This window comes from Macaca fascicularis, chromosome 7 (assembly GCF_037993035.2).
Source record: "Macaca fascicularis isolate 582-1 chromosome 7, T2T-MFA8v1.1".
NCBI classification, from domain to species: domain Eukaryota; kingdom Metazoa; phylum Chordata; class Mammalia; order Primates; family Cercopithecidae; genus Macaca; species Macaca fascicularis.
The window spans coordinates 49,136,498-49,159,212 of NC_088381.1; the positions used below are offsets into that span (position 1 = coordinate 49,136,498).

Sequence of the window (22,715 nt, forward strand, 5' to 3'; positions counted from 1 at the left end):
GCCAGGCGCAGTGGTTCTTGCTTGTAATCCCAACGTTTTGGGAGGTCAAGGTGGGAGGATCATTTGAAGCCAAGAGTTTGAGACCAGCCAGGGCAACAAAGTGAGACCCTGTCCCTACAAAAAATAAAAATACAAAAAATTCGCTGGGCGTAGTGGCATGCACCTGTAGTCCCAGCGACTCGGGGGTCTGAAGCAGGGGGATCACTTGAGCCCGGGGGTTCAAGGCTGCAGTGAGCTATGATGGTGCCACTGCCTTCTAGCCTGGGCAACAGAGTGAGACACTGTCTCTAAAAAAATAAAAAAATAAATAAACAGACAAATCAGTAAATAAATAAAAACATAAAATATACAATATGTATGTTGGTTATTTCAACCACAAACCTCATGTTTATTGATTAAAAGTAAGACTGCTATACTACTACACTGTTACATCAAAAGTCAAGTGACAGAAGATAAAGTAGCTTTTTTTGTTAAAAAGCTAGGCTGGGTGTGGTGGCTCACACCTGTAATTCCAGCACTTTGGGAGCCAAAAGCAGACAGAGCACTTGTGGTCAGGAGTTCAAGACCAGCCTGGCTAACATGGCGAATCTTCGTCTCTACTAAAAATACAAAAATTAGCCAGGCGTGCTAGTGGGCACCTGTAATCCCAGCTACTCAGGAGGCTGAGGCAGGAGAATTGCTTGAACCCAGAAGGCGGAGGTTGCGTTGAGTGGAGAGGGTGCCACTGCACTCCAGCCTGGGCGACAGCGAAACTGCATCTCAAAAAAAAAAAAAAAGCTCATGTGTGCACAGTGCAATCCTCCTTTATGGCAGATGGAAAAAGAAGCAATTATAGGTTGAGTAGGCTCTCACAGTGCTGGTCTATTTTTAAAAATTGAATTAGTTGCCAACATTTAATATAATTAAAATGAACTTTTTTTTTTTTTTTTTTTTTTTTAAGACAGGGTCTCATTCTGTCACCTAGGCTGGAGTGTAGTGGCGCCATCTTAGCTCACTGCAGCCTCTAACTCCTGGGCTCAAGTAATCCTCCTGCTTCAGCCTCCCGAGTAGCTGGGACTAAAGATGTATGCCACCACACCAGCTTATTTTTGTGTATTTTTTACAGAGACAGGGTTTTGCCATGTTGCCCAGGCTAGTCTCAAATTTGTGAACTCAAGTCATCCTCCCACCTTGGCCTCCTAAAGTGCTAGGATTACAGGCATCAGCTTGCATGCCCAGCTCTAAATTATTTTATTAAATCATGGGAGTCTCACCCATTTAAGGTTACCTACCTGGGCTCCTGTAGTATTTGAGCTGATGATCCCTACTTGATGGGAAGAAAAATCATGCAATAATCCCTTCTAGAAGAAAGTGGAAGGTTTTGGAAGAATATGTTGGCCTTGATATCCCTTAGATTGTTTTCATTGACATCAGTACTCTTATCAGATAAAGAAGCCATTATTAACCAATGGTAAACTAAGGGATTTGATTTCAGGAATAATTTTAGAAAACACAGGCTCACTGGTGTAAATATATCTGGTCAGGTGTGACCATTGATTCTGAAGGTTTATAGAATGTTTGAGGTCACAGATATAAAACTTAAATGGGACAGGCTGTTCCACATTGTTGCCAAATGTTACATTTTAAAAGCAAAATCCAATGCCATTTTAAAAAGTTGATTTTCTTTGTTTGTTTTGTTTTGTCTTGTTTTGAGATGGAGTCTCGCTCTGTTGCCCAGGCTGGAGTGCAGTGATGCGATCTTGGCTTACTGCAAGCTCTGCCTCCCGGGTTCAAGGTGTTCTCCCGCCTCAGCCTCCCAAGTAGATGAGACTACAGGTGCCCACCACCACACCTGGCTAATTATTGTGTTTTTAGTAGAGATGGGGTTTCACCATGTTAACCAGGATGGTCTCGACCTCCTGACTTCATGATCCTCCCACCTTGGCCTCCCAAAGTGCTGGGATTACAGGCATGAACCACTGCGCCCGGCCAAAAAGTTGACTTTCTAAAGCATTAGGTTGTGTTAGGTTGTGACTTTCTAAAGCATTAGGTTGTGTTTGTTCTTGGAGGAACAAACTTCACAATGGAACCGCAAAGTCACCAGAATTGTGTGTGGGTTCTCAGACTGAGCATGAAGTCTGAGAGGGGTACAGAACTAGTAGGACTCAATACATGTTTATATCATTTGGGTTCCATTCTGTTCCTGAACTTGGGCAGCTTCTTTCAGCTAGCAAAGCCATGGCTGATCTTGGGTAAGACAGGAAGAGAGTCTTACCCAAGAGAAAGAGTCAGCAGACATCAGGGAGGGCTATAGGCTGATACACCGGAAGGATCTAAGATCTGAGCGTGAGAAAAACACCAAGAACTGACACCAGAAGCCAGCATTGCCTTTACAGCATGGAAGCTGACCAGAACCCAGCTGGTTGGAAGAAAGCACAGGCTCTCTACCTGTCCTATGTGGTTTTGTTTTTGTTTTGATACAGAGTTGCGCTCTGTTGCCCAGGCTGGAGTGCAGTGGCATGATCTCGGCTCACTACAACCTCCACCTCCCAGGTTCAAGCGATTCTCCTGCCTCAGCCTCCTGAGTAGCTGGGATTACAGGCATCCATTACCACACTTGGCTAATTTTTCTATTCGTAGTAGAGACGGGGTTTCACCATGTTGCCCAGGCTGGTCTCAAACTCCTGGCCTCAAATGATCAACCCACCTCAGCCTCCCAAAGTGCTAGGATTACAGGTGTGAGCCACCGTGTCCAGCCCACCTCCTGTTCTTAAGGAGCTCTGGTTTTTCTCTACCAGGAAACAGTGTAGCTATCAGAGCTTTACATGGTCCTCAGCATAGAGGACTTACTATGGCTCATAAGGTCTGTTGTACCAGCCTTATCTTTTACCATGAACAACCAGGCAATTACAATGAAGGAATGGCCTCAATCCGGAGTAGACTGTGTTCTCTGATATCAGAAGGATCTAGAGAAGGAGAATAACCCCCACCTGATTCTTAAAAACAACAACAGCAACGAAATCCTGAAAGTTCCATGTGGCAAAACAGGAATGATTTCTCTCCAAGGGTAAGTGGCAAGAACTCCCTTTATCTATCACTGGCATCTGTTTAGGCCCTTCTTGCCTCTTCTGGGTCTGGGCTCCTCAGAACCCCAGCCCTGCTCAGTCTGAGTAGGGAAGGCTGAGCTATTTCAGGGGCTCAGCAACTCTGAGCCCCACCTGTCCCCTTGACCCAGGGAAGCTCTCAGACTAAGCCATGGGTAGGACTGACTCCAGGTGTGGGGCCACCCTCCCTTACAGGGGTCGCAGCCTGAGGTTGGTCAGACGGGGAAGTTACCTCCTCGGCCCTCACTGGCAGCTGGCTTCACTTGGATCGGACGATTCATCTGAAAGACATCGGACCAACACACCCATTCAGCGTGACTGCCTGGTCCTGGAGCCCCCAGCTTCTCGACCCCTGGACTCCTCAGGATCTGAGCTCTAGCCCCTTTGAACTCTGCACTCCATCACTTCCACACTGGGATTACAGATTTTCTCCAAGATTCCTTCCTTAAACCCAGGAATTTAGAAGGTGCTGAAACTGGTAGGGATGGGTGACAGGAACTTAGTGGTAAGCACAAGATGGAATGAAGCGTCTAAAGAGACTTTTCTGCCTGGGGCTCTGGGCAGGGGCTATGTGAGGCCTGTCCCTTTGGCTTCTGGACTTACTTAAAGGCTTTGCATGAGAGAATTGGGAAGGAGGGTAGAACTGATACTGCAGATTTGTGTTTTATGTCTAAAATGGAGACTATCATGCTATGTGTCATTTAGATGAAAGAGTCTGGGAATCAGACTCAGCGCTATCTGCCCTCAACTTGTCATTTAATAGTTGTATGACTCTAAGTAAGCCATCCTTTCTCAGATTCAATTTTTCTTTTTCTCCTGTGTAGCTGAAATTACAGGCACGTGCCACCAGGCCCGGCTGATTTTTGTATTTTTAGTAGAGACAGGGTTTCTCCATGTTGACCAAATTAGTCTCGAACTCCTGACCTCAAGTGATTCGCCCGCCTCGGCCTCCCAAAGTGCTGGGATTATAGGCGTGAGCCACTGCGCCCAGCCAGATTCAATTTTTCGAATGAGGAAAACATTCCCCAAGCTGCTGTATCACCAGAGTCTCCACACTCACCCGCTTCATCCCCTCCCTGGGGTCCCCTTCCCTGAGGATGCTGGAGTTTTCCAAGGCGCCATTCTCAGCCCTTTTTGTCTGGTTCTCCCTACTTTTCTTGGATAGTCTTGTCCACACCCACAGCCTCAGCTCCTCGCCACACAGGGTTGACTTAGAGCTCTGTGTCTCCAGCCTGCATTCTCTTCTGAGCTTCAGAGCCATGTTACCAGCTGCCTGCTGGACATCCCCACTAGAAAGTCCCATGGGCGCCTTCACTCAACACACCCAAACAAGAGCTGATTTTTTTTTTGCCCCAACCTGATCCTCCCAGTCGCCCAAGTTATAAGCCTGGAAAGCAGCTTGACTTCTCCTTCCATCCCTTCCCCACTCCCACCAACTTCACCTTTCAATTTAGGGGTTCCTGATGAGGTGTAGATAAAAATCACCAAGGAACCAGATGAGGCTCTTAAGTTGGGGGATTGTATAATTTGAAAATGCTTCTAGGTGATTTCAATATATCCCCCCCACATTCCCATCCCCCAACCACCCTGAGTGAATTCATGATTGAATCCCCATCTCACCTTCCTCTCATGGGTGTTGTGGGGATCACATGAGGTAATGGGCACGCAAAAGGTCTTTGTAAACTGCCAAGAGCTGGGTGCGTGGGAGGTGAGGAATTATTGTTGGGGGGCAGGCAGCTGAGTGCCGGGAGGAAAAAACAGCGGCCTTCCCGTTCATGGAGGAAGGGGTACTGATGCCCATCTGGCCTGAGAAGGTGATGATCTGACCCCCTCCCCTCAGGAAATGCTCTGCTTCTGCACCAATCAGGGGCCACTCCATCCCTTACCAATATGCTCGTTGCCGAGACAACAGGCAGCTTCCTGTTACCATAGCCACAAGTGCTACCCAGTAACCATGGTAACGCCCTGGCAGTCACAGTTGAGCAATTTCCTTTGGATCAAATTTGGGGGTGGGAGGGGCAGGGAGGGCTTACAAAAAAAAAAAAAAAAAAAAAAAAAAAAGGACAGGAAAACAGGCCAAGCCTGAACCAGCGCAACTCCCCTCCCACCCAGGGCTCTGACACACCCACCCGCTGGTGGTGGAGCACCTGCAGTGTACCAGGCTGTGGGTGGGGGACGAGACACCGACAGGACTCAGGTTGCAGTCTAGAGGGGATGACAGATCAATCCAAGCAGATCAGGGCGAACTTGACAGGTCTGGACTGGCCTGGACCAGGGACCAGGAGGACAGGACCCGTCCCTGGGCATGGCCACCTGTGATTGTGGAGGAGAGACCAAGAGACAGAGCCAGGGAGAGCAGAGACACAGGGAGAGATGAAGAAACACCGGCAGACAGAAATGATGTGAGAGAAAGACAGTCCTAGAAAGGGGCAAGGAAAGAGAGTTACTGGAGGAGAGGGGAAGGAAAAGAGGAGACATAGGGTCAGGAAGCAGGTGCAGGAGAGGCAGGGAGGAGCCTGGTAGGGAAGAAGGCCAGAAGAGTAGAAACCTGGGGCGGGGGGCAGTGAGGGTGAGCAAAACCATCATTATTTTATTAGTTCTTAAATAGATCCTGAGAATTTCTCTCTGGAACCTAGAGTGACGAGCACACGTGACAGCAGCAGTTTCCATGGCAGCTTCCTCCCTGGCTGGGTTTCCTGGGAGATGGTGCTCTGGGGGACACCCCCTTCTCTCCTCCCACCCACTTCACCACCCTTCAACAGAGAGTGGGCATCGGGTGGTACACACATGTTCTCCCCTGGACCTGACCTAGACCTTCCACCACTCAGGCATGCTGCCAGCATTTCCTGTACTCTGTGACGAGCCCCGGGCATCCCTTCATGGGAGACGGTGATGATCTGTATGGGGATTCTCTTGTCATAGGCCCACAGAGGGGAAGATAATGTCACCATTTCCTGAGAGCCCACTCTGTGCCAGGCCCTTCCTGGGACTCTTCATTGTCTCTAAATCCTTCCAACCACTCTGCAAGGGAATACGAGTGTCCCCATATCATAGATGAGAAAGCTGAGGCTGAGGGAGGTGAAATCACTTGTCTAAGATCACATGGTGAGTAAGTGGTTGAGCTGGGATTTATCCCCAGGTCTGTCTGAGGCTGAAGCCCATGATTTTTGCATTGGAGTGCTGCTCAACTCCATTCTTAAGGCATGAACACAAATAGTGAGGCACAGAGGGACCAGGGCCTCAAGGGAGTGCAAGGTCAAGTGCTGTGGAAGAGGCAGACTCCAGCTGAAGAATTTGACTCAGGAAAGCTGCATAGAAGAGGCAATGTTTGACCTGAGCCTTGCAGGACTGGGGTCATTGGCCATGTAGAGATAATAGGAGAGGTAGGAGTGGTAGCTGAGCATGCTGAATGGGTAGGGTATGGACAGGGAGCTGCAAGTCTGAAAGAGCAAAGTTTCTGGTGAGCACCTAGCATGGCAGTAGCCAGGGGAGAGCAAATTGCTTCCTAGCAGATAGATGTGGATTTCAATCCTGGCTCTATCACTTACTTCTCTAAGGTCTCTGAGCCTCAACATCCACATTAGTAAAGGGGGAATCATGATCTTACCTTGCAGAGTTGTGATGACAATGACAATTGCTAGATCTCAGTAGATACCTCAGATATAAAAAGTTATTGTTTTTTTTTGAGACAGAGTTTCACTCTTGTTGCCCAGGCTGGAGTGCAATGGCAAAATCTCACCTCACTGAAACCTCTGCCTCCAAATTCAAGCAAGTTTCCTGCCTCAGCCTCCTGAGTAGCTGGGATTACAGGCATGTGCCACCACGCCCGGCTAATTTTGTATTTTTAGTAAAGACAGGGTTTCTCCATATTGGTCAGGTTGGACTTGAACTCCCGACCTCAGGTGATCCACCTGCCTCGGCCTCCCAAAGTGCTGGGGTTACAGGCGTGAGCCACCGCACCTGGCAGGTTTTTTTTTGTTTGTTTGTTTGTTATTGTTGTTAAGGATATGAAACTGAGAGGTAGGCAAGGGCCAGATTAGGGAAGGCTGTGAAAACCGCATCAAGGAATTTTGACTTTGACTTTGTTATATTTCAAAGGCAATGAGGATCCAGGGAAGGGAAGGATTTAAAAATTTTTTAAAAACATTTTTATTTATTTATTTATTTATTTATTTATTTATTTATTTATTTATTTTGGAGACTGAGTCTCACTCTGTCACCTAGGCTGGAGTGAAGTGGTGCCGTCTCGGCTCACTGCAATCTCCACCTCCCAGGTTCAAGCAATTCTCCTGCCTCAGCCTCCTGAATAGCTGGGATTACAGACACCTGCCACCACACCCAGCTAATTTTTGTATTTTTAGTAGAGACAGGGTTTCACCATGTTGGCCAGGCTGGTCTCAAACTCCTGACCTGTGGTCTTACTCTGCTGCCCAGGCTGCAGTACAGTGGCGCCATCATAGCTCAATACAAACTCCAAATCTTGGGCTAAGCAATTATTCCACTTCAGCCTCCCAAATAGCTGGGAATACAGGTACGTGCCACTATGCCCAGCTAATTTTTTTATTTTTTGTAGAGACTGGGTCTCACTATCTTGCTCAGGCTGGTCTCGAACTCCTGGGCTCAAGCGATCCTTGGACCTCATCCTTTCAAAGTGCTGGGATTACAGGTGTGAACTGCTATGACCAGCCAGGAAAGAGTTTTAAGTAGGGAAATCATCTAGTCAGTTTTGTCTTATGAAGGATCCCATAAGCTGACACTATGTGGAGAAAGGATTGGAAAATGAGTGATTAGAGGAAAGAAGATCAGAGGCACAGGTGAGAGGTGAGTGTGACCTGGATAGAAAGAAATGAACAGATTTAACAGATTTATAGGAAGAATTAACTGGACTATAGCTCTACTGGATATGTGGACCTGGGAAGAAGAGGGCATATTGGCTGACTCTCAGATTCATAGCTTGGGAGTTGGGGAAGGTGGGAGTTTGGGAGTTTGGGGGTACAAGGATGAACCTCTTGGGTTCCTCCTTCCCAGGGGAGGAACCCAAGAGAATAAGAACAGAGTCGGGGAGAGCAGGGCTCTGAGCCTTCAGTCCCCACAGAGCAGTGGTGATGGAGGACACCTGGGATTTAGGTATGTTATGTGTGGCTGGAGGAGAAAGAGAGCTGCCCCCATGAGCTTCCTGGGCAACTGATTGTATATACCTTGTTCCTGCCATGGATAGAGGAGGGACATGGCAGTGAGATGAGGTAATCAGGAGTCCCCCTTGAGGAAAAGAGGACATTGCCTCCTGGGCCAAAAACTTGTCCTGGGACTTCAGGTGAGCTCTTGCCCTGGCTGAGCACCTGTTCCCTTAAGAATTTCCCAGATGGAGTCCAGGCCCATGTCTGCTTCAGAGCCCAGCCCTGGAGGGGAATTCAAGGGATAGAATGTCAGAGAGAACAACCTATTCCAGGCAATGGAGTGGGGAAGGTTAGAGGCAGCACAGACACGCACAGGGCCCTGGACCTTCTGGCCCAGTGAGCAGAAGGGAGAGCAAGACCCTACCTAACTCTCTGCCCTGACTTGTCTAAAATTCCTCCATTTGGGCTCAGCATCGCCCTTTTTAGACTCTTCTGCCCTGATGCCAACTATTCTTTTCACTCAGCACTCACACCCTCAGCACTCCCCATTCCATGGGAAGATAGTTATTAGAACCTTCTTGAGGAAGGGAACACTGGTAGGTCTGGGAAAGGTGTCAGGAGGTGCAGGGCAGAGTGGAAGTCAAACTTCATCATTTTTAGTACTTTGTTTTAGCCCACCCCCTCCTCTAATTCAATCCACTGTCAAGTCCCATTGGTTCTAGAATCTATGTGGATATCCTGAACAGCTCTGAAATCTAACCTCTCCTCTCCTTTCCTGGCTTATCTCCAGCTCTAGGCCAGCATCACCATTCATCTGCACTCAAGCAACACTGCACTAAAGGGTAATCCAGCCTCCAGTGTTGCTTCCTTTCCAACCCAACCTTCTTCACACCATAGCCAGAGTAATCTTTTTGTTTGTTTGTTTCTTTTTTTTCTTGAGACAGGATCTCGTTCTGGCTGTAGTGCAGTTAGGTCACTACAGCCTCGACCTCCAGGGCTCAAGCAACCCTCCCACCTAAGCCTCCCAAGTAGCTGGGATTACAGGTACACATCACCACACCTGGCTAATTTTTGAAAAATTTTTGTAGAGATGGGGTCTCACTATGTTGTCCAGGCTGGTCTCAAACTTTTGGGCTCAGCGATCCTCCAAAGTGCTGAGATTACAGGCATGAGCCACTATGCCTGGCCCAGAGTAATCTTTTGAAACTAGCCTCTTACTCTTCTCTGCTTAAAATCCACGTCTGTTCCCCCATTGCAAGCCTCCTGTTAAAGGCCAAGATTCTAAGACTGGTTGTCAAAACTTGTGAGTCTTGCTCCCACTGCTGCCCAACATGCACGATTCTCTCTACTCATGTGGAGCCTTAGCCATCTTTGCTAGACACCTTCCCTGCCAGTGTTCACACTGCCCCCAGAATTTCTTGTCTTTTAGGTTTCTAGATCCTCTAATATGATAAAATATGATCATGATTCAGCTCAGATAACATCTCCTCTGCAAAGCATCTACTCCCTCCCCATTTCTTTTTATTCTTTTTTCACTTATTTACTTATTTTTATTTTGTATTTTTGTATTTTTAGTTGAGACGGGGTTTCACCATGGTGGCCAGGCTGGTCTCAAACTCCTGGCCTCAAGTGATCTGCCCACCTCGGCCTCCCAAAGTGCTGGGATTACAGGTGTGAACCATCGCAGCCGGCCTTTTCCTTTATGGTTTGACTCTGGGACTCCCTCCCCAAGTAAAAGTCTCTCTTTTACTTGCCCAGATGTATGCCTGAGTGAGATGCAATGAGGCTCATTTTTGAGAAGCATCTTGAGGGCAAAGACTCAGACTCATTCATGAAGTGGTTGCTAGCACACGCAGTGCCTTTCTGTAAATTATAAAAAGGCACTCCCCAGCCCTGGGATGAATGAGAAAAAAATGTGCTCTTTCCTCTGGGCTGAAAAAGCCTTGAAATAATGAGCATGACTTGGTCAATAGAGCATGGCTGGATTTTTGCCCCCATCTGCCCTCTGCACCCAAGCTGTTTTGTGCAGGGCACAACTTGCAAAACCAAATGCACTTCCCTACTCAGTAAAATCTGCCTCCTTCACAGTGTTTGAAGGGATGGCTTCCCAAAGGAAGGGAAGTCAGGAACAGGGAGATAAACAAATAGGGAGGCAGCTTCTGCATCCCAGAAATGGGGCTGAGGCTAGGCCTTACCCTCTTCAGGTGGATTCTGGAGCATAAAGTGAGGCTAAAAGAAGGAATTCTGGCTTCATCAGGAAGAGGCTGCAGGAGGTGGGAGCCAGGTGGGACAGATCAACCGAAGTTTGAAGGAGTTCTCAAATAGTGAGGCAAGCTTTCACAGGGACAGAACGTCTCAGGGGACAAATGGAGAGGAACCAAGCAAGAGAAGGTGTCAGTCCATCAGAATCCATGACATTCTTGGCCGGGAGTGGTGGCTCACGTAATCCTAACACTTTGAGAGGCTGAGGCGGGCAGATCACTTGAGGTCAGGAGTTCAAAACCAGCCTGACCAACATGGTGAAACCCTGTCTGTACTAAAAATACAAAAAAAATTAGCCAGGCGTGGTGGCGGGTGCCTGTAATCCCAGCTACTTGGGAGGCTGAGGCAGGAGAATGACTTGAACCCTGGAGGAGGAGGTTGCAGTGAGCTGAGATGGCACTACTGCACTGCAGCCTGGGCGACAGAATGAGACTGTGTCTCAACCCCCCCCCAAAAAAAAACAAACAAACTATGAAATTTCCCCTGGGGTTTCAGACTTTTCTCTCTGGGGGCTGACCCAGCCTTTTCTGGTCCCATGGCGACAGTCCTGCCTGATGCCAGCAGGAATTCAGATTAAAGTCTTGTCCCTGCTTCTCCAGCAGGTGGCAGCTGTGCTCAGGACCCAGTGGCAGCAGAGAGCTGGGCACTCCTCCCTCCATGCTGGTGGGCCTAAGGCCAGGTGACTAAAGTTGCTGCTGTCCCTGGCAGGCCCAGAGGAAAGATTGATGGCACAGGCATTGCTGGGGCTGGCCAACACAGCCATTGATTTTCATTTAGGAGAATAATTAAATATTAATTTTCACTTTGTTAAGCTGGAGAGGGCGAATAAAGCCAATGCTGACAGTATCAGAGGAAGCTAGGCCATGTTGGAGACCTGCAGATGGAACAGTGAGAGGGGGAAGATGTCCCCAGTCACCATTCTCTCCAGAACCTAAGACCTCTGTCTGCTACCTAGTTGTCTCAGGTCACAGTACAGTGGTTAAGTGAATGAGTTCTAGGGCCAGATTAACTGGGCCCAAAGTCCAGATACTCCCATTATTAACTATATGACCTTGGGCAAGTCACTTGATTCTTATGACTTAGTTTTCTCACCTGTAAAATGGGAATGCCAATAACAATACCTTATTTAGGTCTGGCACAGTGGCTCATGCCTGTAATCCCAGCACTTTCGGAAGCCAAGGTGGGTGGATCACTTGAGGCCAGAAGTTCAAGACCAGCCTGGCCAACATGGTGAAACCTCATCTCTACTAAAATTACAAAAATTAGTTGGGCACGGTGGTGTGCACCTGTAATCCCAGCTACTCAGGAGGCTGAGGCAGGAGAATTGCTTAAACCCGGGAGGTGGAGGTTGCAGTGAGTCAAGGTCACGGCACTGCACTCCAGCCTGGGCAACATCACAAGACTCTGTCTCAAATACAAACAAACAACCTTCTTTATGGAGGATTAAATGACTTATACTATGTAAAGTGGTAGGAAGACTAGTATCAACAAATGCTCATTACTATTATTTGCTTTTCTCCTCCAGAAATCCTCGCAGTTCTCTAAGGGCGTCATAGCCCTTATCTCAGGTACCCTTGGCCTCATGGAGCTCTCCAGGTGCCCCTTATCTAGCAGAGCCCTGTGTCTTGTAGAAGAGAGATGTTTTCCCTCCCAAAGTTTATCTTAATTTTTTTTGGGGGGGGGGCCTCCCATTTCCTTTCAGGGCAAAACCCGGCATTCAAAGTTTCATCTTCAACTGCTGCCCTCTGTAGATCTTCCCTCCAGCTTCCCTCCATGCTCATGTGGGCCTCCCCCACAGTGCCAGCTGCATTTCACACCCACCTGTTCCATCTGTGTCTGCACCTTTACCATGCTGTTTCCCACATGGAATGTTACAGCTTGTCTCATTGACTCTCAGTTCTAGCAGCAGAAGTCATTTGCTCCCATGGTTAGATGAATGATGAGTTCTACTCCTACTCCTACTAATGCTGCTGTTACTATTACTGTTACTATCACTACAACCACCAGCTAACTCGTATTAAGTGCTTATTTTCTGCCAAGAACAGCATTGAGTACTTTAGTTCACTTAATGACTTAGCTCATTTAACCATGACAACAACCCTATGAGTTTAACTTTACAGATGAGGAAACTTAGGCTTAGCAGTAAAGACTTGCCCAAAGTCACAAAGCTAGTGAGTGGTGGGACCTGGGTTCACACGCAGGTCTCTCTGACTCAGGAGCTTGCGTACAGAGGATCAGTGATGGTGACAAGCTGGTGTTACTTGGCACTTAGTCCCCAAAAGTGGCACTTAGTCCCCAAACTGAAGCTCAAGGTGCTTCAGTTACTGTGATCGGTTCTAGGAGCTGTCACCCCATTAACAGCTTGATTAGCTCTTGGTGAAGCTTGCTCCATTGCTTGGCAGCTCCAATTCAGAGAAGTGACTTCTTTATACTGAGCTGAAATCAGTGTCTGTTTCTTATATTAACTGATCCGAATCTTGCCTTCTGGGGCCACTCATAGAAAACTAAACCCCTCTTCTAGAATCTGAAGGTAGTTACCCCAACCCCAACAGTAGTACTTACTGAGATCTTACTCTGTGCCAGGCACTTGCTAAGCCTCAAGTAATCCTCACTACAGCCAAGTGAGCTAGGTGTTAGTATAATCCAGTCCTCATATCTAAAGAAACTGAAGCTCAGGAGTCCAAGGAACGTGCCCAGAGACACAGAACTGACAAATGGCAGAGCTGGGATTCAAATCCAGTGGGTTTGTGTGTGTGTGTGTGTGTGTGTGTGTGTGTGTGTGTGTGTTTGTTTTTGAGACTGAGTCTCACTCTGTGGCCCAAGCTGGAGTGCAGTGGCATGATGTTGGCTCACTGCGACCTCCGCCTCCCATGTTCAAGCGATTCTCCTGCCTCAGCCTCCCAAGTAGTTGGAACTACAGGCATCTGCCATGTCCAGCTGGTTTTTGTATTTTTAGTAGAGACAGGGTTTCGCCATGGAGGCCAGGCTGGTCTCGAACTCCTGATCTCAGGTGATCTGCCCGCCTTGGCCTCCCAAAGTGCTAGGATTACAGGTGTGAGCCACCACAATCAGCCTCAAAAACCAGTATTTTTAATTATTAGCTTATGATGCCTCCTTTTTAAAGTCCCTCTAAGCCCTATCTTCTCCAGTTAAATCATCCCAACTCCTCCAAACTATTATTCCAAATATATCTTGTGCCTTTACTTCATCCTCATCTCTCCTTTTTTTTTTTTTTTTTTTTTTTTGAGATGGAGTCTCGCTCTGTCGCCCAGGCTGGAGTGCAGTGGCACAATCTAGGCTCACTGCAAGCTCCGCCTCCTGGGTTCACGCCATTCTCCTGCCTCAGCCTCCCGAGTAGCTGGGACTACAGGTGCCTACCACCACACCTGGCTAATTTTTTTGTATGTTTTTAGTAGAGACAGGGTTTCACTGTGTTAACCAGGATGGTCTCCATCTCCTGATCTGGTGATCCACCCGCCTTGGCCCCCGAAAGTGCTGAGATTACAGGCAAGAGCCACCGCGCCTGGCCAACTTTATCCTCATCTCGTTCTTGTAGGCAAATGACTCTCTTAAATCTGAGGCCCAGAACTGGACATAGTCCCAAGTTTGGCCTGTTAATGGCATTTAAATAGTGCTCTGTTCTAGACACACCACTTCTTGGACAAGAGAAAACAAGGCTGTACAGCATGACTTGCTCTTGGTAAACCCATGCTAATTACTAACGATCACCCCTTCATTCTACCACATGGTCAGTAGGTCCCAACTTGCCTCTTGTTGAGTGATTATGCATTGGCCAAGACCAGACCAGGTACCATTGGTGCCTACAAGCCTAGCTGCCTATAGAATCAGGTCTCCCCTAACTTTAGCCAAGTGTTTGCAGTGTGGAGGGAGGGAAGACAATCTTAGTGAGTCAAGGCACCAAAAAAAAAAACCATTACAGGAAAAGGACTAGAGAGAAGTGCCAGCAAAGACCCTAGAGAAAAAGGGATACCAGTCCAGCAGAACCTCTACCCCATCTATCTGAATACCTGCTCACACCAGTGACAAGTGACACCCAAAGCCATAATTTTAGCCAAGGTGAATAAATTCTAGCTTAGCCCACAACACTGATGCCTCTCCTAAATATGGGTGGAGCGCCTGGCCCAAGGATCTTGAGCCCCTTTTTTGAGTGAGAAGATTGGATGTAACAAAGAATTTGTTGCTGTTCAGGGTATAGGAAGCCCTCTTCTAGAAAGATGATTCTGCTTCTAGTTCTTGGTCCCAACCCAGCCGCCACACGCTGCTTTGGCATGCACACAGGGCACTGTCCCCAGCCTGAGGTGATTCCCACCCCCCAACCTGGAGAACTTACCCCTGGCAGGGTCTTCTGCTCGTGCAGTGCACTCTGGGCCTTGAGAGCAGAGTCCCGGGCGCAGTAGGTGAGGAAGGCACAGCCTGAGGAGGAAGAGGCTGGCTCAGGGGGTTTCCTGAAACCCCCAACTATTCTTCTTTGAAATACCGCACTAAGTTGACAAACTTAAGGCCACTCTCCTTTAAACAAGAACTCTGCTTTCTGAGAAGCCTTCTCTGCCTCCCACCTCTGGAGAGAGGGGCTTCATGTGCCTGGGGACCAGTGTCCCAGGCTCACTTTCATTTGCTCCTGGCATCCTGCCCAGAGAACATATGCACCCACACCCAGTCACATGTGCATACAATCCCACATCTCCCCTCCCCATTCCAGTCATAAGTCCTGTTGGGGTTAAACCTCCCTAAGCAGCTTTATCATCATCTTTAACCCAGACTTCCCCTTCCTTTTTGGGTTCAGACTCATGGAGTCTCCCAGGATCAGCCTCAATTCCTTCCCAACTCAGTTTCAGATGGGAGGAGGCAAAAGAGTAAAAGAAGGATTGGGGGCCAACCCCAGCACCTCCCAGCTCTTTTCCATATCTCCCTTCCCTAAGTTTGAAGCTGGGGAATGGATTGATTTGAGACTTAGAAGATGGGATTGGTTTAAGGGCTTCCCATAGGTGGTAGTTTCCAGGGACCCCCTAATCCTGTTCAAGGATCTTGATCTGTCAACCCTCCTAGGGCTTTGAGGTAGGGCTTCTTAAAGAGTTATTGTGCCCCAAATCTGGCTCCTCTAAAAGGGCCAGCAGATATGGGGCAGCGAAGAGGTCTAGGTTGAGCCAAAGTGTCAAGTTCAGCCCTCTCTTTGTTCAGCCTCAGGACCTGTAGCCTGCTAGGAAGCACTGAAGCAGCACTCTCCTCCTTTCCAACAGCCACAGAGCACTCATTCATTCAGAAAATATTTATTGAACGCTTACTTATTATGGTGGGGCCTTTTGATGAGCTTGGGGATAGAGTGGCAACAAGACAGACACATTCCCTGCCCTCATGGGGATTAGACAAATCATGAGGGGCCCCTAAACGAGTCCAAAGGGTTGAGTAATGTCTCAAAGAAGGCATTGAGTCCTCAAGAACAAGAACACTGAGTCCTTAACAATCAGGTGATGAAAGGGACAGTGATTATTTCAGACAGCGGGAAAAGAATATATGAAGGCTGAATCAAGAATTTGGTGTGTTGGGGAAATGGATAGAAGGTTAGTGTGACCGGAGGCTGGTGCATGGGGGCAGAGTGGCTAGTGAGGTATGCAGGAATCAAGTCATATGTAGCCTTGTGGGCCTCAGTCAGATTTTGAACTTTTTCCTAAGAGCAATGGAGAGCCACTTTAAAGGGTTTTAAGCAGATCTGTGAGATAAGATCTGTTTTCAAAAGGAGCCTTCTGAGTGTAGGAGGGAGAACGACTGAAGGAGGAGAAAGTGGATATGGTGAGCCATTAGGAACTTGGGGCAGATTTCCACTTAGACCTCAGCAGATTAGAAAGGCAAATGGAACCATTTTTTTTCTGGCCTCTTCTACAGTGCTGCCCCCTTCAGATGGGTTTATTGTCGGCCAATTCATTGAGGTAAAGGGAACTTAGAGAACTGAGCAAAACTCTTACCATATCAACAGGGAAACTGAAGCCCAGAGAGTGGGTCAGTGGCAGGGCAGGATTTGGAATGTCTTAACTCCCAAGCTGGGGTTGTTTTCAAAGCACTTGGGTAACAAGTGGCTGCCTGCCTCGGTATCCAGCCATCAAAAGGAAAATGAGTCACTGTTGCTGGGGGGAGGATGAGGAAGATGTTGACTTGGAGACCCTCCACAATCATCTTGGAAGGCAACACTTGCCTTGGAGAGTTTTGATTTAGTTTGGAAATAAATCACCAAACACCTGATTCCACTTACATCCCTGCTGTGTCTTTTGCCACCAACCCATATCATCCGACATCCAAATCGGGCAGGGTTGCCTGTCTGAAAGGCTCAGGGGCCCAGTTGCTGCCTAAAGAAGCCCCATGTGGACTAGCCAGGATGGAGGGTGGAAGAATGAGGGGAAGAAAAGACAGAGAAGCATGGTTTGAGAGACAGATGAATGAAAGTAACAGGCAGAATTAGAGCTAAATGAAAAGAGAGAGGATGAGGGAACAGTTCAGGGACTCTTGATAGTAAGAAAAGTGAGATTTAAGGGTATTCTATACACTTCCCTTATTGTACAGATGGCCTACAAAGATTAGCTTTGTACTTACATACTGAAATCAATGTCTAAAAATAAGAAAATGAGTCGCTATAGAGGGATGGACAGACAGGCAGGTAGTGGGAGTGCATTAGAAGGAATCTAGATGGTGTGGTATTGTTCTTTCACACACCCGTTAACACAACCCCACCCCAAAGGGTGGAAGCTGTACTCCTAGCCGGATGGTCCTAGCCCTTCTATTGGCATTTTCTCGAAGTGCCTACATTAGTGTGCCGAGGAACCCCACAAGGCCTCCCAGTTGAAGAGGTGGCAGTCTGATTCCAGCTCTCAGTCCTTAGGAATGTACCTTTAGCTGTTACCCAAGGCCCACCACTCCTCTCTTAGGAAGATCGTGGAGGATAGTTGGTGACTCTTTCCCAGCAAAAATGTGAAACCACAGCATGGTGGTGGTGCGGGGGGAGGATATAAGAGGGTTTCTTCTCAAATCATCTCCCCTTCTCCTGCCCATGTAAGACATGTGTCTCTGGCTCTCTTACTCCAGCCCTGCCTGGACAGACTTTTCTGCATGTAAACAAGCCTCCTCCCTCTCTCTACAGGAAGAAAGGGGTGTGGCCGAACCGTGGTGCCTGTGTCTCTCTAGAAAGGGCGGGGAGAAGATCTCCTTCTGTCTCTTCAGCCTGACTCACCCTGAGAATGGGTCTGGATTGTGACCAGCCTGTGAGGGAGGGAAAGAAGGAGGCCATAAAGAGGATTGGGGAGGAGCAAAGAAGAGGCACAGGAGTGGGGGGATTAGAGAAGGAAAGAAGTGTGGATTCAGCTGAGGGAAATCCAAGAGGAAAGGGACACAGGGTGGCAGGAGTTCCCAGCTGAGGTCAGGGTTCTGACCTGGAATCAGAAGAGGTGGAGAGCATTGGGATTCTGGTGAAGGGCAGGAAAGATTGGGGCTGTTGTTGAACATGAGGGGTTATTTGGAACTGAGAGCCTCCTGGGAACTGAATTGGATTTTGTGTTAGACAGGTCTGGGTTCTGAAGAAGGGGAGGGTTTGGGTCTCCAGTGCTTTAGGTTGGCAGTCTGAGAGTCAAAAGAAGGCTCTTGAGGGGGATGGCTGGACTAGGAGGCCAGAAGGAGGGGTGCAAGTCCAAGATATGCATGTGAGTGGTTAGGCCTGAGTGAGGCACCACCAGTTGGAGGATTCAGGAATGTTTGGGTTCAGGGTTTGGGAAATTGAGGGTATTCGAGATCTAGAAGGTGGAGTAAGTTTTCAAATTCCGGAATTTTAGGTCTGATGGGAGAGGTGGAGGAGAGGTCCCACTGAAAGGCAGGGACTGCTGGGATGTGAGAGGTGGAGGCCAGGAATTTGGAGGTTAGAGTGGATAACATGTTAGGGGACCACAGTGATAATCAGAGGGAGGATGTCAGAGAGAAAATTCTGTGATCTGGGAAGGGGGCTGGGCTGAGGTGGGGCTGATGTTGGACTGGTGTTGGACTGGCTCTCGGCAGGGCTAGGGCTGGGGCAGGGCTGGGGTCGGGCCACACTCTAATCGGACTGGGGTTGGGCTGGGCTGGGCTGACCCCGCGCACCTTTGTGGAGGCCGGTGAGCCGGTCCTTCAGCACCGTCAGCTCGTAGATGCGGCCGAACTCCTCGAACAGCGGCTTGAGGTCCTGCTCGTCCAAGCCCCGCGGGATCTGCCCCACGAAGAGCTTGATGGCGTCGTGGTCCTTCATGGGCACGGCGGGGCCGGGATGTAGCCCGCTCATGCCGACGCCGCTGTCCGCGGTGCTGAAACCCAGGCGCGGGCCGGGGCCAGCAGGCTGCGCTGACCCTCCCGGCGCCGCGGCCATGTCCCCGCCCTGTCCGCCCTCCCGCTGGTCCCACCGGTCCCGCCTGTCCCGCCGTCCCCTCCCTGGACCGGTGGCGAGGGCCAGGGGGAGGGGGCGGGGCCCGGACGGAGAGGGCGGGGGGGCTGCCCAGGGGGCGGGGTCCGGGTGGAGGGGCGTAGAGGGGGTGGGGCGGGCTGGAAAGGGGCGGGGCCGGGGCGGGGCGGGCCCGGGCCGAGGTGGCGGCGGGACGCTGGGGTCTGGCTTGAGGTCCCCGTGCGGCTCTCTCTGGGCTCCCGCCCGAGCTCTCCCGGAGCCGAGCCCCGAGCCCCAGCCCCCGTGCTTGGTGACGTCAGACAGCTGGCCGCCGAGTCTACGCAAATGATTTGCATAATAAGGAAGCACGGCCAATCAGAGTGGGAGTTGACTGGGCTCGCCGGGGGCGGGAGGGGCGGCTGGGCTCACGCGCTCCTGCTTGCCATGGCAACCGGACCCTCGAATGCCCTGTGTGTCGAGTGTGTGCGGGCGTGGCCGTGGATCGCGCGTGTGCGCCTTGGGCCGCGTGAGGGGAAGCAGCTTCGTCATGCGTGATGGTGTCTGCCAGAGTTGGAGCTAATCCCCACGGCACACACTGGCATACACAGGCACACGCAAGCACGCACACCTCCAAAGGCTGGAGCGTTTCCTGCGGGGGTGGATGGGGATTCCTCTTCTCCATTCCCACTATCAAGCCAGTCCCTCGGAGCCAATCCCACCCCGCCCCATCACACATCTCTGTCTTTGGTGTCTTTAACCACTTTCTTACCCCTGAGCCTCAAACACGTTCGTCTCCCTTGCAGCCTTAAAAAGAAAGAAAGAATAAAATAAAAACCCCTTAAACACTCCTTGAACACGGATTCCTCCTTAGGAGAGTGAGGGAACTTAGCCGTATTTACTCAGAACCCGTTATGCACCAGGTGCCGGGTTCATCCCAGTTCGGTGAGTTCAGGAGTGTTCTCTTTTTCCGGAAAAGGAAGCTGAGGTTCTGAGGGTCGAGCAGGTTAGGGCCAGGCCCACCCCAACATTTGTTGGGCCCAGCGCAAAAGAAGAAATGGAAATCGACATACTGTGTGTCTAAATATTTAAAAGATACAAATCAAATTACAATTTGTTAAATATGTTCCCCTCTTATTTTCACAAATACAGGTTCAGAATTACGAAAATGAAAGACACACATACAGCTACGCTTTTTATATGACTGAAAGTTGGCAAAATAGCAGAGCTGACGGAATTTTATTACTCTTGCACATGTCTAGGTATTCTCTTCATGGATCAGTGATGTTTGCACAAAGTAGTAAAACAATGTTTGGACAAAGATGCATACTTCATAAATTATATATTTATTCCATAATGTATTTTTCATGCCTCTTTCAGTAAAATTGCTAATTTTTTAACAGAGATTTCCTTTTTTTTTTTTTTTTTTGACAGGTTCTCATTCTGTCACCCAGGCTGGAGTGCAGTAGTGCGATCTAAGATCACTGCAATCTCAACCTCCTGAGTTCAAGTGATCCTCCCACCTAAGCCTCCCGAATAGCTGGGATGACAGGTGCACGCTACCATGCCTGGCTAACTTTTTTTTTTTTTTTGCTAGAGACTGAGGTTTCACCATTCTGCCCAGGCTTGTCTAGAACTCCTGAGCTCAAGTGATCCACTCACCTTGGTGCCCCAGAGTGCTGGGATTACAAGAGTGTGCCACTGCACCTGGCTTAATAGAGATTTTAACGTAACTTGTGTCCATCGACTATTCTAAGAAACTGCGCGAGACCAGCAGTAGCAACTGGAATCATCAAAAAGTTCTTAAAACAATACTCAATTCAGAAGCAAATAATGATTTTTAAATCATTTATTTTTCTGGCTGAGCGTGGTGACTGACACCTGTAATCCCAGCACTTTGGGTGGCCAAGGCGGGCAGATCACTTGAGGTCAGGAGTTCGAGACCAGTCTGGCCAACATGACAATATCCCATCTCTACTAAAAACACAAAAATTAGCCAGGATTGGTGGCCGGATCCTGCTACTCTGGAGGCTGAGGCAGGAGAATCGCTTGAACCCAGGAGGTGGAGGTTGCAATGAGCCGGGATCGTGTCACTGCACTCCAGCCTGGGTGATAGAGTGAGACTCCATCTCAAAAAAAAAAAAAAAAAAAAAAAATTGCAGCAGCAAATTATGATTTTCAAAAATTATCTTTCTGGTAGGATGTGGTGGCTCACACCTGTAATCCCAGCACTTCGGGAGGCCGAGGTGGGTGGATTGCTTGAGATCAGGAGTTTGAGACCAGCCTGGCCAACATGGCAAAACCCCATTTTTACTAAATGAATAAATAAAATAAAATAAATTATTTTTCTCCTTTAATAGAAAGTTACTCCTTGTAATAAGTTGACCATGAAATGGGTTACTGGAACATTTCATTTTCATTCAGTCCTATGTAATTTTTTTTTTTTTTGAGACGGAGTCTTGCTGTGTCGCCCAGGCTGGAGTGCAGTGGCCCAATCTCGGCTCACTGCAAGCTCCGCCTCCCAGGTTTATGCCATTCTCCTGCCTCACCGTGTTAGCCAGGATGGTCTTGATCTCCTGACCTCGTGATCCACCCGTCTCAGCCTCCCAAAGTGCTGGGATTACAGGCTTGAGCCACCGCGCCTGGCCCAGCCTTGTATTTTTAGTAGAGATGCAGTTTCACCATGTTGACCAGGCTGGTCTTGACCTCCTGACCTCAAGTGATCTGCCTACCTCAGCCTCCCAAAGTGCTGGGATTACAAGTGAGAGCCACTGTGCCCGGCCCTATATGCTTGCTGATTTTGTCTAATAGTTTTATCAATTGTTGAGAGAAAGGTGTTGAAGGCTTCAGTTGTAATTGTGGATTTGTCTATTTCTCCTTTCAGTTCCATTAGTTTTTGCCTCACATATTCTGTAGCTCTGTCATTTGGGGCATAAACATTAAAAACTGTGATGCCTTGGTGAATTGATACTTTTATTATTATGTAATGTCACTCTGTTCTTGGTAAACTTTTTGCATGGAGAGTTACTTTGATATTAATATAGCCATTTATGTTTTCTTTTGATTAATCTTTGCAAAATAAACCTTTTTCTATCCTTTTACTTTCAAGCTACCTATATAGTTGTATTTAAGTGAGTTGATTTTAGACAGCATATAATTGGGTCATTTTTTTAAAGTCCATGCTACCAATCTTTGTCTTAGTTGACATATTTAGACCATTTACATTTAATGTAATTATTGGCATTACAGGTATGAGTCTGTAATTTACATTTACATTTAATTAACATTTACATTTAATGTAATTATTGGTATGTTAGGGCCTAAGACTGTCACTTAATTTTTTGTTTTCTTTTTGTTGCCTCTGTTCTTCATTTCTCTTTGCTTTATCTTTCTTCTTGTTTTTAGAGATGGGGTCTTGCTATGTTGCCCATAATGGTCTCAAACTCCTGGCCTCAATCTTTCCAACTTAGCCTCCCAAGCAGCTATGATTACAGGCTTGAGCCACTACACCTGGTTCATTTCTGTTTTGTTTTTCCTGTGCTCTTGTGGATAAAGTGTTTCTTATTCTATACATACATAGCTTATCACAGTCTACTGGTATTGACATTTTGCCAGTTTGAGTGAAGTGTAGAAATCTTACCTACTGTTAAGTCCCTTTATCCTCCCCCATTTATAATTATCTTAAGTACTTCCTCTATATATTTCAGAACCACTTTAGACAATGTTATCCAATCACCATTTATAAAAAACTCCAGAAGCATTAAAGTCTATGGCATTTACCCATATTTTCCTTCTTTCAGTTGTTTTTTCTTCCTTTCTGATAGTTCAAGATTCCTTCTTTTATCATTT

At 48.1% G+C, this 22,715-nt stretch overlaps 2 protein-coding genes across 24 annotated transcripts in view; both read right to left on the reverse strand.

Annotated features, from left to right (window-relative positions):
- CELF6 (CUGBP Elav-like family member 6) overlaps positions 1–18,959 on the reverse strand; it is a 35,767-nt gene extending 16,808 nt beyond the window's left edge. For 8 of the 22 annotated variants that reach the window (XM_045395686.3, XM_073996203.1, XM_045395685.3 and 5 more), the window contains exons 1-3: positions 18,596–18,959; positions 14,814–14,896; positions 3,316–3,364 (exon numbers count right to left, since the gene is read on the reverse strand). In XM_045395686.3, coding sequence (XP_045251621.1) covers positions 3,316–3,364; positions 14,814–14,896; positions 18,596–18,857 — 394 coding nt within the window. In that variant the 5' untranslated portion in view covers positions 18,858–18,959. Of the gene's footprint in view, positions 1–3,315; positions 3,365–4,703; positions 4,908–14,813; positions 14,897–18,595 lie in introns of those variants that run through there. The other 14 variants (XM_073996207.1, XM_073996204.1, XM_073996206.1 and 11 more) reach the window with 7 other exon arrangements.
- A 394-nt stretch (positions 18,960–19,353) lies between these two features.
- Positions 19,354–22,715, reverse strand: part of HEXA (hexosaminidase subunit alpha) — a 54,349-nt gene continuing 50,987 nt past the window's right edge. Inside the window, exons 14-15 of one of the 2 annotated variants that reach the window (XM_045395682.3) lie at positions 19,639–19,673; positions 19,354–19,518 (exon numbers count right to left, since the gene is read on the reverse strand). In XM_045395682.3, the coding sequence (XP_045251617.2) occupies positions 19,415–19,518; positions 19,639–19,673 (139 nt within the window). In that variant the 3' untranslated portion in view covers positions 19,354–19,414. The remainder of the gene's footprint in view (positions 19,519–19,638; positions 19,674–22,715) is intronic. The other variant, XM_045395683.3, reaches the window with a different exon arrangement.